Genomic DNA, 17,009 nt, shown 5'->3' with positions numbered 1-17,009 from the left:
ATTTATTATACTATATGATAAAATAAATGATGGGAGTGCAAATAACAAAAAATTGAGTGCAAATAACATATAGAAATTTGCTAGCATTTAGGGTCTACAATTCCTTTTTTTTTTTTTTTTTCCCTTTTTCATTTCTTGTCTAGTTTTGACAATGTTTTTGGGGGCCTTTAACGAGAAGAAATATCACCATTAAAAAAGAAACAATAGGTTGACAATTGACGAGAACCAATGAGTTTTAAAATTATGTGGAGTTTGTGATTGTAAGAAATCTCAAGAAAATTAAATACCATTGCCCATCAAGTCAATCACACGAGTGGGAATTAGGGACAGAGGTAAGGGAAGGGGAAAGAAAAGAAAACTAAAAAGAGGAGAAAAATATTCAACAAGTTTTTCATTAATTAACATAAATATCACGCAATTTTAAGCATAAAAAGTATAGAGTTTTGAAAACATACTATATAAATAGCTCAATGTTGTTTAGATGATTTGTGCTAAAAATAAATTGTATACTGATTTATTTATTCCTTCAATGCATAGTTATTAAACCCAATTCGGCTCGATCCGGCCCAGTGATCTAGTCATTAGACCGAACCGAATCTCTAGTTTGACTGGATAAGAAATTGACCCGATCAAATCCGGACAAACTCGATTGACCCAATGGTTCAATCAGAAACCTGTCCGATTTTTCAATTGACCTATTTTAACTTTTTTTTTTTTAAATTGTGGGTCTTTGTTTTTTAAACAAAATGTATATATGCTTTTGATAAGATTTGTATATTGGATCTTCATTTAAATATATACAGACTTTACCACTTATTTAATTTTTATTTGATAATTAAATTTTTTTAATAAACTTGTTTATTTTTTTATTACACAATTAATGTTTTAACTTTTAAACTGACAATATTTAATTAGTTAGAAAATTGCTTTGTTTTTAAATAATAATAAAAAAAATAATGCTATATTTTTTAAAACAAGCGATATAAATTTTGTTTTATACTTGACTATATTATTTATTTATTTAAAAGTATGAGAAAATAAAATTAAATCTTCTATTAATATCTATATATTTATTATATATCTTTCTAAGTATAATAATTAGTGTCGAAAAGCACTTTATTATATATTTTATGTGTATTAAAATTACTATTTATATTTATAAATATTAAATTAATACTCACCGGTTCAATCAGCGCGTCACTAATTGAACCAGTGATCTAATCCCTTTGCTAGATTCCTTATCGGATCAAGTTTAATAACTATACGCTCTGTTTGTATTAACTGTTTTTGAATATATTTTTTTAAATATTTTACTATAACAGTATATATGAAAAACTTTTACTATAAATATTTTTAAAAATATTTGATATATTATATGAATGAAATGCTTTTTGAATTATTTTTATTTATATATTACTGTAATATTGTATTTGAAAAATTTACTTTTAAAAAATAGGCCAATCCAAACGGAGGATACGCTTCCATGACACTGGTTATTAATAAGTCTCAAGTGAGTTGCGATATCGAAGCAGCAACGCGTACACAAGGAATTCATCACAGCTTAACTTGATTCTACGGTGCAAATGCAAACACAATATCAGAATAACCATATATGTACAAGAAAATGAGAGCGCGTAGATGTAACTACACAAGTAATAATAATATCTGACCATCCCAAGCCAGGTTCATTCTGCCGCCTAGAATTCGACACTAGTGACCACTGACTAGTCCCAAGACATACGTTACTTGAAACTTCATCGCTGCAAAGCATTTGAACGAAGAAAGATTTATCTTTGAAAGTTGAAGCTAACAAATTCAGCATTGATCTCCTTTAGCCAAATGTTGAAATGAGGAAACCCTTGTAAATGCTCATGAACTTGGCCACAAATGCTGCAACGTGAATAAGAAAACCAATGAGAATGGTACTCATTCAAACGCCTAACGCAGTACAAAACATGCAAACGACCTACATCACAGATGTCTTACTAGCTTGCACTTGATAACATAACAAGCATAACTGGATCAGTTATGTACGCACAACAAATGGAAAACCAGTAAATTTACTTTCCAAGAAACACAAGCATAATCTCTATAACGCAGCTCTTTACGGGAAATTAGTAGCAAAAGCAAGGAGCTTTAGTTTCTGAGCCCTTTAAAAGAAAATTTTTAAAACCCTGCATAAATTTATGCTGAGAAATTAAGCTGATGCAAACAGCATGTGCATTTTGAACAATACAAGGAAGAAAACTCAAAACTTTTTCCAGTAGTAGGAAAAAGGAGAGTTCATGATTTTCTAAATAAGAATTGCTGGTCATCTTATGCCTTTAGGATGGTTTTAGTAGACAAGGCTTGGACATGAACAACAGCAAAACACCTTAAAGAGTTCCTACTGATTAACAGAAAAGACAACCACTGAGAAACCTGCTAACAACAGATAATTCTATGTTAACTCGATATGTGATAGTTAAGAAAAAGTAATTAAGCCAGAATTTCAAACTTACCAGCATGTAAAAAAGTCTCTTAGCCAAACAAAAAGGCCACAGCATGGATAGTCCACTAAATACTGATAATGTGTCTTTTAAGTCACTTAATCATAGTGACAATTTAACATACATGCAACAGGCCAACAAAACTAATCAGACAAATTAACTCATTTCCCTAGAGTGCGCATTTCAGAAAACAGGAAGTAGGACTCAATTGCATTCCAAGCAGCAAAAACAAGTATATATAAATAAATTTTTATAATGAGGCATTCCAGAGTATGTGGACTAATGTTTTCTTATACATGCAGATGAATAGACAGATTCTGGCAAGTATTGTACCTTCAAGATGAAATATTGCCTTCTGTCCAAGGCGCATCCGATGCTCCTGCCCAAAAAGAACAAAAATGAATAAATAAATCACGATAATGACAAATAAAATAAATTTGCAGAGTTTTTGAGCAAACTACAAAAGTTTCCTGAGTTTCTTTGTGAAGAACTTGTTCAATCCTTTCTAAAGCACTTCTCATTAGTCCTCTCGAGTTGTAAAATATTCTCAGCAAACAAGCACTCCTGTTAGCCTCACATAGATTGGATGTTTTTTCTAAATAAAAAGCTTGGCGAATAATAACTGGTATCAGTTCATAAATAAAAAATAGTGTTGGCTAACCAAAATTTCTAATTAGCACAAGAACATGGTGCACACAATGGCACAAGGTCATGCTGTGAAAATACTAACTTTTAACTCCCGAGGCTGGAGACCATAGAGTAATGACCAAACAGCAAAACACAGAAAGAAACAGAAAAGAAAAACTTTGTTCACTAAGAATGATAAATGTAATACATGAATAGATGTATGTACATACATAAATGTATGTGTTACATGTGTATAATAGACACAAGTGCATATACAGAAAGGGAGATAAGTTCCACATCAAGTCGGTTGGCAAATGCAAACATCTGGCGTAGACCCTACTCAAATGATTCAACAGCATTTGTCAACAAAAAATTAAAGGGAAAAAAAAACAATTTTCGACAATAAAATGCACTTACATAGTATGCCGCCCAGTACGAGACTTCATGCTTCAGTTCAGAATCTAGTTTCTTCAAGAGTTCATAAAGCAGTCTCTGAAATCAAAAACATATTAACACATTCGGTAAAAATTACTAACCAGTAAGAGGGAAATTTAGAGCATCAGGGAAATGAGGAAGACCTTTAATATGATCTCAGGGGGGATGCAATTGGTCAGAAGCTCATACAACTTTCCTCGAACCTGGAACAATCTAGAGACAAGTGATGTCCCATTAACACAAAAGTTTCTGAACACATAGTGGCAAACAAAATCAAACCAATCTCAACAATAAACATTTCATAATCATCATGCCAGCTATAAATCCCTTTACCCTACTACCTGCAGTGGAGAAAAAGCAATGGATTTTATCCAACAGATTAGAGACTCCAAAGTTGAAGCTTTAAAGAAAGAAAATCATAAGTAGGCATAAAAGCATTCCTCATCCTTTGGTGAAAACGCATGCACTCCAAAGATCCAACAGAAGCAGGATGCTCACTTTTAGACAATTTTTTGATAGTATTTCTAATCTTTTGGTGATATTGCATGCTATTTAAAGATCCATTAGGAGCAGGATGTTCACATTGAAACATTTTTCATACTCCAAGATTTAGGAGAAGTCATCCATAGAAGCATCTCAAAGTCATGGGCACCTCAAACCCTTGTACTTTGCCTGACTGCACATTACAGCTGAAGTTCCAATATAGCAACTAGCATATATAAATGTTAAGTTGATTTTTTTGTTCATTTTTCATTTTTCATTTTTTTCAACCAAATTTAGGATCATCAATGCTAATACATAGTTCTCTTTTAGAAGCTACAAGATATACTTTTCTATTTTAAACCACAAGGAAAGAGTAATCAGAAGTCAAGTAAGTATCTAAGACATAAAAGTGTAATGCTCCAATATCCTTAGAACAGATTATGCAGTCCATAAATGGTTCTAGAGAAGTGAATACATACCACATATTAGTAATTTGGTTCAACTTCAAGCAAGTACCATGAAGACAGTTATAAATTGCTTTCTACCCCCAATTAGGATATAACTAGTCATTACTTCTAGCTGAAATCTGTTTCTATGTGTTGATTTCACAGTTGTAAAACATACATGCTTTTCAATTGTCAGGAGATCTGGAACTCCAGAAAATCAGTAAAGGGAATGGAAACATGTTTAATCTGGTTCAGATTCTAGGCAGCTGTGTTAGATGAACTCAGGTACAGATGTCCATACAGGTATGTGTCTATGGCAATGCCACAAAAGAGTCAGACGTGTGCGGTGGTGTCTTATTTTGCACACTTGCAAGTAAGGACTAACATATTTAGAAAACACAGACACCTTAATTTATTGCTCATGTTCAATAGAGAGTTATTTCTGTATGTGAAAGGACAAAGCATGAATAAGATCTTCAGTTTGATGTAGTCATTCTTTTCCCTTACAACTAATCACCTGTATTACATTTTTAGGAACAAATAGAATTAATGGTTAAGACATATATTTTATTAGGCTTCTGATCAATTTTAAAGCAAACAAAAGTGTTTATTCAATCTCCAAAACGAATTAAATGTATTGACTTTTAAAGTCAAAGTTGAAGTCAAACTTAGAAAAGACAACCTTTGACTTTTTTTTTAGTAATTCATAACCAAACAAAAAAGGTTTTCTTCTGTGCTTCAACACAAGGAGTTGCAGTCTCTCTTTCTTCTACGCTTCTGCTCATGGAAACAAATTTAAAAGTCCTTTTTATCATCTCTTGGACTTGAAAAACATGCAATTGGCCACAAGATAACCATGGACTTGCAATTAAAATCATGTTCTTTGAGGCTGAAAGGGCACATTTCAGTTCTTGGAGGCAGAAAGGGCACATTATATATGTACTCCAGTAAACAGAAAAGGAGCAGTTTGGCATAATTAGGATGAGGCACAGACTTCCAGGTCCTTTTGACCGTCTCTTTAACATGAAAAGATGGAGGACCAGAGAGGAGTTTTCAGCTCTCTTGTGTGAGCAGGTCAAGAAGGAGGAACATCTGAAGCATGTCGCAGCAAAGCGGAGAAGAAAATCACTTGGGCCTGTGGTTATATTTTTCATTATTATTTTCCTAATTACTAGAGAATTTGATAACTACAACCTTGACTTCAGTTCCCAAATGTTACAATTCAAACTTGGTCACACTATTAAAGCAATGTCGAATTTTGTATATTCAACTCTGATGACGATGATAGCAAAGTTTGACTTCCATTGAAAGCCAAATAAAAGCGGCAATAATTTTAAAAGTTTATTAAAAACTTAATATGGAGATAGTAACCCAGATACTGCCATTATAATCACAATGATTCCCCATTTACTCCTTGTGGGTAAAAGTCTAGGTAACCGTTACGCTGTAGAAAACTAAGCCTCTGGTCTACTATTATACAACTGATGCTTCATGATCTCCCCTCCTCTTGCAATTCGTGTCGTTTACCCCTTCTTCATTTTCTGTTAAACTCTCCCCTGTTCTCTTGGTTCACCTTGTTTATCTCCATTCTCCATCAAGATCTTTAATCCTCTATGTTCCACTTTTATCTTCCATATTATCCGAAGAGATCTAAAACATATTGTTGTACCACCCAAAAATCTGAACCTCTTTTCCACCAATTTTACCTCTTCTCCACCTATTTTACCTCTTCCAATTCCAATAAATAAATGAAAATCTCTTTTCTACTCATAGGCTTACTTTTCCCTGATGTTCTTATTTCTTATTCCAACAAGATGAAAAAAATCACAACGTTCCCGCAAACAATTAATCAATCCCAGCAAAGGGAATTTAAATAAACCACACTCCAAAAAATTCAAAGAAAAAAATTCAAATAAAACATAGGCAACAATCAGGAATTTCAGCACACCTTTTAGGGCTCTGCTCCTTCATTATGTCTGATGCAATTTCTGAAACGTACTCTTCCCAATCCATGGGTGGTATTGCCTGGTTGTTTGTGAAAGGATACCTAAAGAAACAAACCACCAGAAATGACAATTGGTACAAATCCAAATCATAAGAATACATTATATATCAAAATGCTTGGTACGAATTGTAATGAATTTTCAGTATATTTTCCACAGGTGTTTGATGCAATATTTCATGAAGTTTCTTCACATTATCCAGATGTTTTTGGAGCTTAACTGTTGAACACGGCAAGTCTCAAATAACAATATTGCTCTCCTCAAACTCCTGTTTGATTTTTCAGCTATGCGTGCAGCAAATCCTGGAGGTAGTTGCAAACCTTCTTTCTTTCCAATAAATTCTAACACCCTGACCATCTGCATCCAATAAACAGTGGGTGTAAGAATTGAAATAAGAAATTCTAAAAATCACATGCATGTAACCAGATTCCAGATAAATACTATTGTACTCATAGTAGCATTCTACAGGATTAAGCCACAAAGAAAAAAATGATTGACAAATAAGATGGTTCAAGCCAGCAAGCAATGCAAGTCAATGAAAATATTACAACCTCCAGACTTAGCAATATAAAAACATCATGCTTACATGTGATATGCCATTGAAATTAGGTAAATATTCAACAAAACTTGCAGAAAATAACACAAGGCTAAAAGTAGGAATTAGTTCTTCCAATTATAATGAGCAGGCCATAGATGTAGTTTTTTTCTTTAAATATCCCAAATAATCTTGAAGATCATTTATCTCTTTGAATTATCCTGGAAGATAATTTTTTGCCAACTGGGAAAAGGGAAACTAAGTTTCTAACACGCAATCATACTTTTATAAAATTTACACCCAAAAAAAGAATGAAAGCAACAAACGGCCATTATGATTGTGCACAGAAGTGATTCATCATTCAGTTTCAAAGCTAGCTGTATTTGATTTCATTGGATATTATGATAATTGATGCACAATTATCACTATACTATTTCCACTGACAATGATTTAACCAACACAGAGTCACAAAATCAATAGTTCACGAATGCTAGGAGCAGTTCTAATTGCTTCAGCTAAAGCTGCTTGAAGATGAATGATATTTAAAAAGCTGCTTAGCATAATGAAAGCTTTACTTTGTTTCAAACTTTCTGAAAAACCAAAAACCATTTTAGGTATTAACTTGACAACCATTTATCAATGGCCAAAAATAGCATACTTGACTCTCAACTAAAGCTGTGGCCCAAAATTGCTTATAGAATACTAGCTTGTACCCTTGGCCTTTACAGTCCTTAATCTATTCTCTACTCATATCAAGCTTCTATATAAAATTTTACTTTTATGGTATCATATCATTGCTAGTACAATAAGCTGTCCTGTTTACAGCAAGGATGAAAACCAAGTTGCTTTAATATGTTAATTGCAATTTATGTATGAACAATCAGTATGAATTTATTTTTTCACAATTCTTTACATCCATCTCCCTTTGTAAAAATCACAAATCAATATGTTAAGCCAAGCCAGGGACAAAAAAACTATGATAATTTCCCAGCCAGGCCATAAATCCACTTTGACTCAGATTTATATTTTATGGGTTCTCAAAAGCAGCTTACACTTTAGAACATCTATAACTGCATACTTAAGCTATGAAACGGGCAAGCCTAGTTAATAAACAATCTACCAAAAGTAGTATGGTACAGGTATTATTTATTCACAGGGATGAACTGAAAAAAACAGAGCTGAATGGTCCAAAATTTCTACTTTACTTTCTTCAGTACACACAACCCCCCCACCACCCCGCCCCCCAACCAAAGGCCCAAAAAGAAGAAGGAAAACAGCAGTGTCACAAAAAAAGCTGTTCTGATTAAAATAGAGCAATTCATCACTAACCTCGTCTTCAGTAGGTGCACTTATTCGAACATTCAGGCAGCGAGAGCGAACTGCTTCAGAAACCTTTGAAGAACTATTACAGCACAATATCAGACGGCACGATGAACTATACTTCTCCATTGTCCTTCTAAGGGAGTGCTGGGCTTCTCTAGAAAGTCTGTCAACCTCATTAAGCACCAATACTGGAGAACAACCAAAAAAAAAGGAGAAAAGCAAAAGTTAATGTTCAGTGCTAGCAACATTACATAGAATGATCTGTGAAGCACCAAGCTATCTACCCATGTGTTTATATGTTTGACCAATACATGTCACACTCCCCAAGCTGTTTTTAAAGTGTGAAAGCAAGAGGCTAAGCATTACTTTAGAACCAGCAATACAGAGTCAGCTCCTGTGAAACTTCGCAAGAGTAATTGGACACATATAGATTCTCAATGGTCATCCACGAAAAAGTGCCCGAGCAATAATAATAGCTGACTGTGATGATAACAGATAACAGGATAACAATAAGATGATGATGATGATGATAAACAATGCAAATTTTCATTACAAGATTTTAGCTTGAGAAGATGGAAGAAAAATAAGGGACAATAAGAGAGCACACCAATGAACCAGTAACAAGAGTTGCACAAGAATTCTAGATCACCAAGGCCAAAGGTTCAGAGCCAAGATTTAGAAGTTAGTTCTTTATTCTAGCATGTGACTGGAGCAACTGAAAAAGCAAAAAAAAAAAAAAAAAAAAAAAAAGGAGAAGAAAAAAAGCTGTGAACATTGTGCTTGTTCACAGCTTGTATTTATTCTGATGGTGGTTTAATGTCAATTAGCATTTTATTTGTTGAATAACTTTATTTGATCAAATCCCAGTAAAAGGGACAACAAAATATGCTTATACATCCTGAAATAAGAATTTGAGATATTCATATTCTACAAACAATTCAGAAACTGTTACATCACTGCCTCCTATTAGGTTTGGCTATGCCTCAAAGCGAAAGGCATGCGCCAATAACCTTTTCGATTTATTCAAGAAGGTGAGGTACGCATACTGAGAATGCACCAAGAATGCCTAAAACAGTTTTCCAATAAATTGAAAAAAAAAAACTGGAGAAAGGTAAACATTTTAAAAGAAGCTGAAGCAACGTAACATCTAAGCCACACATAAACTTAAACAATATATCCAGTCATTGCAGAAAATAAAAAGCCTGCGAAACTAATAATACAGTTCATATATATTATAATCAGTCACTGCAAAAGAAAAGAGCCTATGAAACTAATAGCAAGGTCGGCACCCCCAATCCTAATGATGATGAGCATAAAGAGATAAAAAGCCTGCGAAACTAATAATACAGTTCATATATATTATAATCAGTCACTGCAAAAGAAAAGAGCCAATGAAACTAATAGCAAGGTCGGCACCCCCAATCCTAATGATGATGAGCATAAAGAGATAAAAAGCTCATATAATCTTTCAAAGAAGAAACAGAAAGGCAGAAATTTGATTTGTTAACTATCATTAGCACATAAGATGAATTTTATGGTTTCTTTTTTCAAGCTTGGATTCATGAAAAAAGACTTGCAGACACACTCACACACAACTATCCGTGTTTCTAGGCATCACTTTCCGATTGACTGGTGTTCCTTATTTGGTCATTCTGTAAGCATACAACAAATTTATTTAGATGCCTTGGATGACCAAGCACTTCAGTATTCAGAATGCATTTACTTCCATTCTTCTTTTACATTCCTCAAATCTGTCTTCCATTAAGTTTCCTTTGTCTGGATTTTTGGTTCATAAATTATCATTATGCTATCAACTGGTCCAATATCACAAATGGGAAAAGGTTCATCACAAAATTAGTAAGTCAATCATCCGGGCTTCATAGTATTTCCTCAACATTTTAGCAACAAAAATAGTCAACGGATCAGCATGACTTCTAAACTAATTCTGAGAACTGTCCATGAATTAACGAACTTTAAAAGCCCAAACAACTATTTTACCTTTGAAACCCTTCTTTCCTTTAGCATCAAGTGGCCTATTTTTTGCCATTTCTTTGATGATTTCCTGAACAACATATCTGTCCCGAAATCCTGCATCAGCAGGATTCATTTCCACATGATGGGTGCTCAACATTGTTGTAAGCTCTATATCAAGTGTACGAGTCCCTGCCTGAAAATGTGAACCATCAAAAAGAAAACAAATGAGAACAGCTAATGCATCAAGCCACAAAATCTAAATGCCTACACAAATGTATCATCAATGGCCACTTAAGTTTGCAAGGAGTAAAATTCCACTCAACAATTCTACATGAGCCAATAAAACTCAAATGGAGTTATATTCATTGGAAGTTTTCTCATCAATCAGACAAATGCAATATTAAAAGCAAACACAAGCAACAGTAAAACTCGACTAAAACCTTCTCCTGCCAAACCAGATAATCGTATAAAATGCAAGTCTTTCTATCAAGTACCTCATCTGCCATCTTATTTTTGCTTACCTAATTCTCATCTATAATACAATCAGCTTGAGTACTGTATTCTGTTTAGTAAGAAAAACTAAAAAGCAAGTAAATTTATCACTACATAGATCTTCATTCGCTATATTAAACTAAAATGCCAAAAGTTCTGATCTTACCTATAACCTTGAACATGCCAAGAACCTAAATTTTCTAAGCTATTAAGTTTTGCTTCCCAAAAATACTAAAGAAAATATTAAAAGGCATAAGCTTTTTTTTTTATCAAACGTATATATGCAGGTGGAGAGATTTAGCAGAGAACACAAGGAAAGAAAAATGAAAAAGCAAAGCACTAAAATCTTACCTCTACTTTCCATGTCTTATTTTCTACTTTCACCTGCACTCACATTAGTCAATTAACCAATTAAAATTAGCAGAAATTAACATCTAAAAGTTTTAAAAGAAAATCTAAAAGCCCAAAAAATCACCTTATCGGTGCTAGGTCCAAACATTTGGCGGAGGAGGGCCATAATTAGGGTTTTTTTGCCTGACCCAGATGGCCCATAGAAGAGTAAATGCGGACAATCTTGCTCTGTAACCTAGAAGTATACAATAACAGTAAAACAATCCAATTTAAGAAGAAAAAACCACAGATTAATTGCCAAAAATGCTTAATCGGACAAACAAATTACCAGCTTTTTGAGATTCTCAGCGACTTCCTTATGAACTAGAACTTTGTCTAGGGTTTTTGGGCGGTACTTGTCAACCCACAACATTTTTCCTCTGGGTTTTGCAGAGAAGAGTAGATGGAGGTGACGATATTATATTTTGGGCTTTGTGCTGTTTGGTGCGTGTTATGGGTGGTTTGGGGCGCCGGGGGGGGGGGGGGGGGGTTGTGAAAGTGGCGGGAACGGGGGATTTGGCTATGGTGGGTAAAAGTTCGGAATCCCACGTTGGTAAATTGCAAAAGAGGTCCTCACAAACAGAAGTCCTCGAAGTATGGCTCAATAATTGCGGATGTAGTGAAAATTGGCCCAGGAAAGAGTAAAAAACTTAAACAAATAGGTTCGACTATGTAAAAGTAGTTTGTAAAGTATGAAGAATCAAAGCAGTGTAGTGGTTTTATATGAACTAGTGATACGCTTCAAAGATCACAATTAGTTCTTAACATCCTTAGCATTTTACTTAGCAAGTAAATGATAAAGTTTCAATACAAAAGATCAGAATTAGTTCTTAATATCATTAGCATTTTACTTGGCAAGATAATGGCAAAATTTGAGTATGTAAAAAGATCCGGAAAAGTTGAGAATTTTGGAACATAACATCACTTTTATGAATTTATGTAGGATATTTAAACCAAATCCTTTTATTTTAGTTTATTTTATTTAGAAAACTACTTATTTCATTGTTTAGTTGTGGTTTTGATTATTAGTACGATTTGGTATGTTTAGTCCTAATAGGATTTGTTAGTTGATAGTCTATATAAAATCGCTCCTCCTTGGTTCATTGATGTAAGAGAGAAAATATAAGATTGTTAATAAAAAGCCTCCGAATTTCCATCTCTAATTTTTTTCCTATGTTTCTTTGTTTTTCTGGCCTTGGGAATTTTTTTTTGTCTTTTGGGTTTCATTCATTCACAGAATCAAGAAAGCCTTGCACCTTATTTTGTGTAGGGATGCGAACGACCTAAGTAGTTTGCGAATTGCTCGCGAGCTGATTGGTCAAACGATCAACTTGACTTGGCGTTGACCGAGTTTGAGTCGATCTCAAGTGGTTCCTTTAGCCAAACGAGTCGAGTATTAATCATTTTTACTTAAACAAGTATTAAGTTCTTGTAAATTTTCAAAATACCTCCTTTTCTAATTGAACTCGAGTTCAAGCTCGATTAGGCTTGAGGTTGGTCGAACCCAAATGCGTCAAACATGAGAAGATGCTCAAGTTTGACGCATCAAACTTGATCTCAAGCTTGATCTCAAGCTCGAGCATAGTACTGCTTGAAATGACTCGACTCATTTACACCCCTAGTCGACTCATAGCATTATTTGTGAGCTATTTGATTAATGAGCATCTCAGAAATCTTAACAAATCAAACTTGATTTGTAAAAATTTCAAGCTCGATCGAATTGAACTTGATTTCAAATAGCGCTATATCAAGTCTGTGACGCCCCCATTTCTCCCTAAGGTGAACCAAAGGGTATCCGCGGAACATCTGCCCAACTCTCGCCAGGACTCAAGACAAATCCCGTTCAATCTTAATGAAATACCAGCTATCACGATGGTATAAGTGAGAAAGGGAGGTCACTCCCATAAATAACATTCAAACTTACATCATGGATTTCAAAATACATCAAGTATCCAATCCTTACATCAAGTTCTCAAAAGTTACATCAAATTCCAAAATATACAATAATCAAGAGTCTAACCCAGTACATTGAAAACCCTAATACCAAAGTACATTCAAAAGGGATTTCTCCGAGATTCACTTCAGATCCTTTCCTGTTAAGGAAAATAAATCTACAGGGTGAGCGAAACGCTCGTGAGGCCAAGAACACACATGCAGGCACGTTGTTCAAGTAACAATCTCAATTTAACAAGTAAAGCAATAATATTGCAATAAATAATAATTCGAGCGAGAAAAGTAAACAGAAACAATTCAAGAATATTGTAGCTCTCAGGAACTAATTTTCACTTGCTTTGCAAATTTCATTCGAATATCTTCCCGTGAGAACTCTCCGTCAACCGGGTCGATATTTCCAATCCGTAGAACTCCACTTACTTCTCATGTCCGTCCACCTTACAAACCCCCACCGGGCCCGAACAACGATAAAGGCGCCACTGCACGAGTAGGCCAAGCAAGATCTCTTCAATAGATCAAACTTATCATATTATTCTCATGGCTTATCGAGATTGTGAGAACCCTGAAAATAGATATATAAGCCAGTGCATATTTCATTTGCATTTCTTTTATTCCTTAATAATTTCTAGCATTACTTTTACTTGTTCGCAATTAAGTACGTAAAAATAGGTTTATGTGAAAATTAATATAATTTTCCTAAGTTATGAAATTTTGATAATTATAGTCTTATCCTTCTTTGTTTTCACAATAAGTGCGTAAAAAAAAAATAATTTTTATGTGCAAACTGACACACTTGTATTAAATTATTATTTCATTTGACTTTATATTACTAAATTGATAAATTTCGAGTTAGACTAACTCTATCTCTTGAGAATAAATAATTGGAAATTCTGATAACTAATTTAATCACTAAATAATGTTAGGAATTACTAGGAACCTTAATATTAAATTGTTAATCGATAAATATTCGATAAAAAAAATGGTTTAAGTATACTAGTGTATAATTAGGCGTTCAAATCATACTTGAGGATAATTTTTGGTTTTAAGATTAGAATGGAGAATTTAAGTAGAGGTTAGGAAGCAAAGTGAAAAGACTAAAATGCCTTACAACCACAACATTTCCATGCAAAACCAAACAATCCCTCTGACAGCATTTCAATCACCGCCCCAATCGGCCAATCACATTTTCACCAATTCTATACGCAACCATTTCCTACACTCAAACCCTTCTCCAAAACCGCGGCACCATATCTCTACCTCTTCGTTCCTATATCACAAACCACCATTCCATTTCCTCTGCACAAAATTCCCTCAGACCACAACACTTTCTCTCCACAACCACATTTCCTCTTTGTCTTGTTATCATCGACAAAGAGGAACCGAGGGAAGAAGCCGTGAGCTGCAAAATTTTCTGGTTCTGCCGTGAGCTGGAGTGAAACCAGGGAGAAAATCGTGAGTGAGCTTCACCATCCTGCACCTCCATCTCCACCAGCTGCAACCAGTTCTCAGCCGCAACCACTGCAACCGCAACCAACCCTCCAAGCCGTGCGTGAGAGCCGAGAGGAAGAAAGAAATTCCAGACTTCTTGTGCGTAGGCTTAGCTTGTATCTGAGGTAATTGCTGGGCTAAATTAGGTTAATTACTAATAGATAAAGACATATCAGAGCCTGCATGTGTTGCTTGTGCAATCGGTTGATGAATTCAAGACACTAAAAAATTCTGTTTTGATGAAAATGTTTTTGCCGAGGAACTGGTTTGGAAATGTAGCTTTATTTTGCTTCCCTGTGACAATCTGAACTTAAAGATGTGTCTCCCTAACTTAAGACAAGATGAATAAGTTAGTTCCAGCTTTGCATGTTGATTTTAAACCATCGGATGAGACATTAGAAAAAGAAAAAATCTGACTGGATGGCTAAATGGTTCAGCCGAGAGATTAACAAGGTAATGCAGTTTCTAATCTGTCCAATTTTGATAACCTGAGGTTGAGATTATGATTAGTTAACTAAAAAGTGAAAGATTAAGTTGATTAGGGTGTTGCATGTGGAATCTAGACTCGGATGATGATGTTAAGGCATAAGAAAATTCTGTTTTGAAAAGAAAATGGTTGACCGAGAATTGATTAAGAATTTCATGATGTAATCTGCTTTGTTGTGATGATCAAAACCTGAGATTATGATTAGTTAACTAAAAAGTGAAAGATTAAGTTGATTAGGGTGTTGCATGTGGAATCTAGACTCGGATGATGATGTTAAGGCATAAGAAAATTCTGTTTTGAAAAGAAAATGGTTGACCGAGAATTGATTAAGAATTTCATGATGTAATCTGCTTTGTTGTGATGATCAAAACCTGAGATTATGATTAGTTAACTTAAACTTGGATGATTAATACGATTAAGGCTTTGCATGTTGAATTTGAGTTCCTAAAATGCTGTTTTAGCCAAGGAAAAAGCTAGATTAAGAACATACAATTTCTGGATTTTTGGGATGTTTGAAGCTGTTATTCGAATTCGATTTTGAACCAGACATGTTAATTAGCTAGCCAAAGGTTCACATGACGAATTTGAGAATCTAAAACCATGTTTTAGCCAAGGAAAAGTTGGATATATTGAAAGATTGAACCAAAAATGTTGGCATATAAATGCTGGAATTTCTTTTGTGATAGCCGAAGGTTGAGTTGGAACCTCAGCTTGGTTTTGAAATTTTTCTTTGAAACATAATGGTTGGATGTGATTGATGGTCGTCAAGCGCTAATGATTGATGAAGCCCTTGGCCATTTGAATGATTTTATAAGTATTAAAGGGTGATGAAATTTAATTGCTGGAATTTCTTGGAGGCCTTACCTTCATTTTTATTTAGTTAAGATGTGAGATGAGCTTGCCAAAACCAAGTGCTAATGATTGACGAAGCCTTGGTCATTCATTTTATTCTTGATCAGAAATGCATCTATTGAAATCTAGGGCTAATGATTGAAGAAGCCCTAGTGATTTGCTATGTGATTTTGCCATGTCGACAAATTTGATCCACAATATGATTTCAAAATGGAATCGAAACTATGAAAGTCGTTTCGACCTTGCGAACTCGAGTAATTTTGATCAAGCTAAAAAATATATATATATATTTTTTTTTTCCGCTAGTATTAGATGATAAAACTCAGTATTTAGTGTTTTGCCTAAATTTTTCCAACCCGACAATTTTCCTTTAGCTTAAACTAGCCTTAATAGTTATAGAAAATAATTTCTCTAGCTTTTGAAAACCCTAAGTCTTATTTTGATTCCTTTTCTTTCTTTAAGATTTACCCTTGGATAGTTGTCGGTAGGAAAAGTTCCAAAATAAGAGTTTTAATAACTTTAATTAAAAACGTAGAAACTTGCTCGGCAAGAAACTTTATTTTAGGTAAAATAGTTTTTAGTGATAACTTTTGCAAGAACCGTAGCTTTAAAGAAATTTTCAAAGTATCTTTCTAACTTTGATATTAAGTGGTTTGTCGACTTATTTCAAGAAAATAATACTAGTTATCCTTTTATAATGATAAGTATTTCAAGGAAAACTATAAGAAACGTTTCTACTACTTTTGTCAAGTTTCAACCTAAGTAGACTCTTGAAATTACTATGGGAAGGTAAACTAGTAATATATTAGATAAACCTCGATGTGCATAAGCTTAAAAACTGAATAGAAACTTATAGTTTCAAAATTTGGTATTCTAGGATATTGCGAGGACGCGGAATTCGATTCCCAATTTGACATCTGAACTTCACTCTTGGTGAGTGTCCCTGCTTGTTCTATGCCTACTTGAATAAAGTGCTTCCTTGACTTGATATGTGGTAATTACAAAAATGGTTTCTGATCCATCGAAGCGAGC

The 17,009-nt window shown here is 34.1% G+C and overlaps 1 protein-coding gene across 1 annotated transcript; it reads right to left on the bottom strand.

Annotated features, from left to right (window-relative positions):
• Positions 1-1,550: 1,550 nt before the first annotated feature.
• Positions 1,551-11,668, bottom strand: LOC113691757 (replication factor C subunit 3). Its single transcript, XM_027210054.2, has 11 exons — positions 11,487-11,668; positions 11,283-11,393; positions 11,159-11,191; positions 10,340-10,508; positions 8,348-8,529; positions 6,704-6,840; positions 6,429-6,527; positions 3,695-3,764; positions 3,534-3,608; positions 2,823-2,868; positions 1,551-1,890 (listed from the first exon to the last, which is right to left on the bottom strand). Exons 1-11 carry the CDS (start codon positions 11,568-11,570, stop codon positions 1,832-1,834), a joined length of 1,065 nt encoding a protein of 354 aa, XP_027065855.1. The 5' UTR covers positions 11,571-11,668; the 3' UTR covers positions 1,551-1,831.
• Positions 11,669-17,009: the final 5,341 nt, after the last annotated feature.

The sequence above is a fragment of the Coffea arabica genome, chromosome 6e, assembly GCF_036785885.1.
Source record: "Coffea arabica cultivar ET-39 chromosome 6e, Coffea Arabica ET-39 HiFi, whole genome shotgun sequence".
Taxonomy (NCBI): domain Eukaryota; kingdom Viridiplantae; phylum Streptophyta; class Magnoliopsida; order Gentianales; family Rubiaceae; genus Coffea; species Coffea arabica.
Note: the sequence above shows the minus strand (reverse complement) of the source record. Positions and strands in the feature narration are given on the sequence as shown.

Coding starts and splice junctions, on each gene's coding strand:
- LOC113691757 (XM_027210054.2), bottom strand. CDS start 11,570: ATGTTGTGGGTTGACAAGTACCGCCCAAAAACCCTAGACAAAGTTCTA. Junction 6,841..8,347: donor GTGCACCTACTGAAGACGAG/GTTAGTGATGAA, acceptor TATTGGATGCAG/ATGGTCAGGGTGTTAGAATT. Junction 3,609..3,694: donor CCCCTGAGATCATATTAAAG/GTCTTCCTCATT, acceptor TTTTGATTTCAG/AGACTGCTTTATGAACTCTT.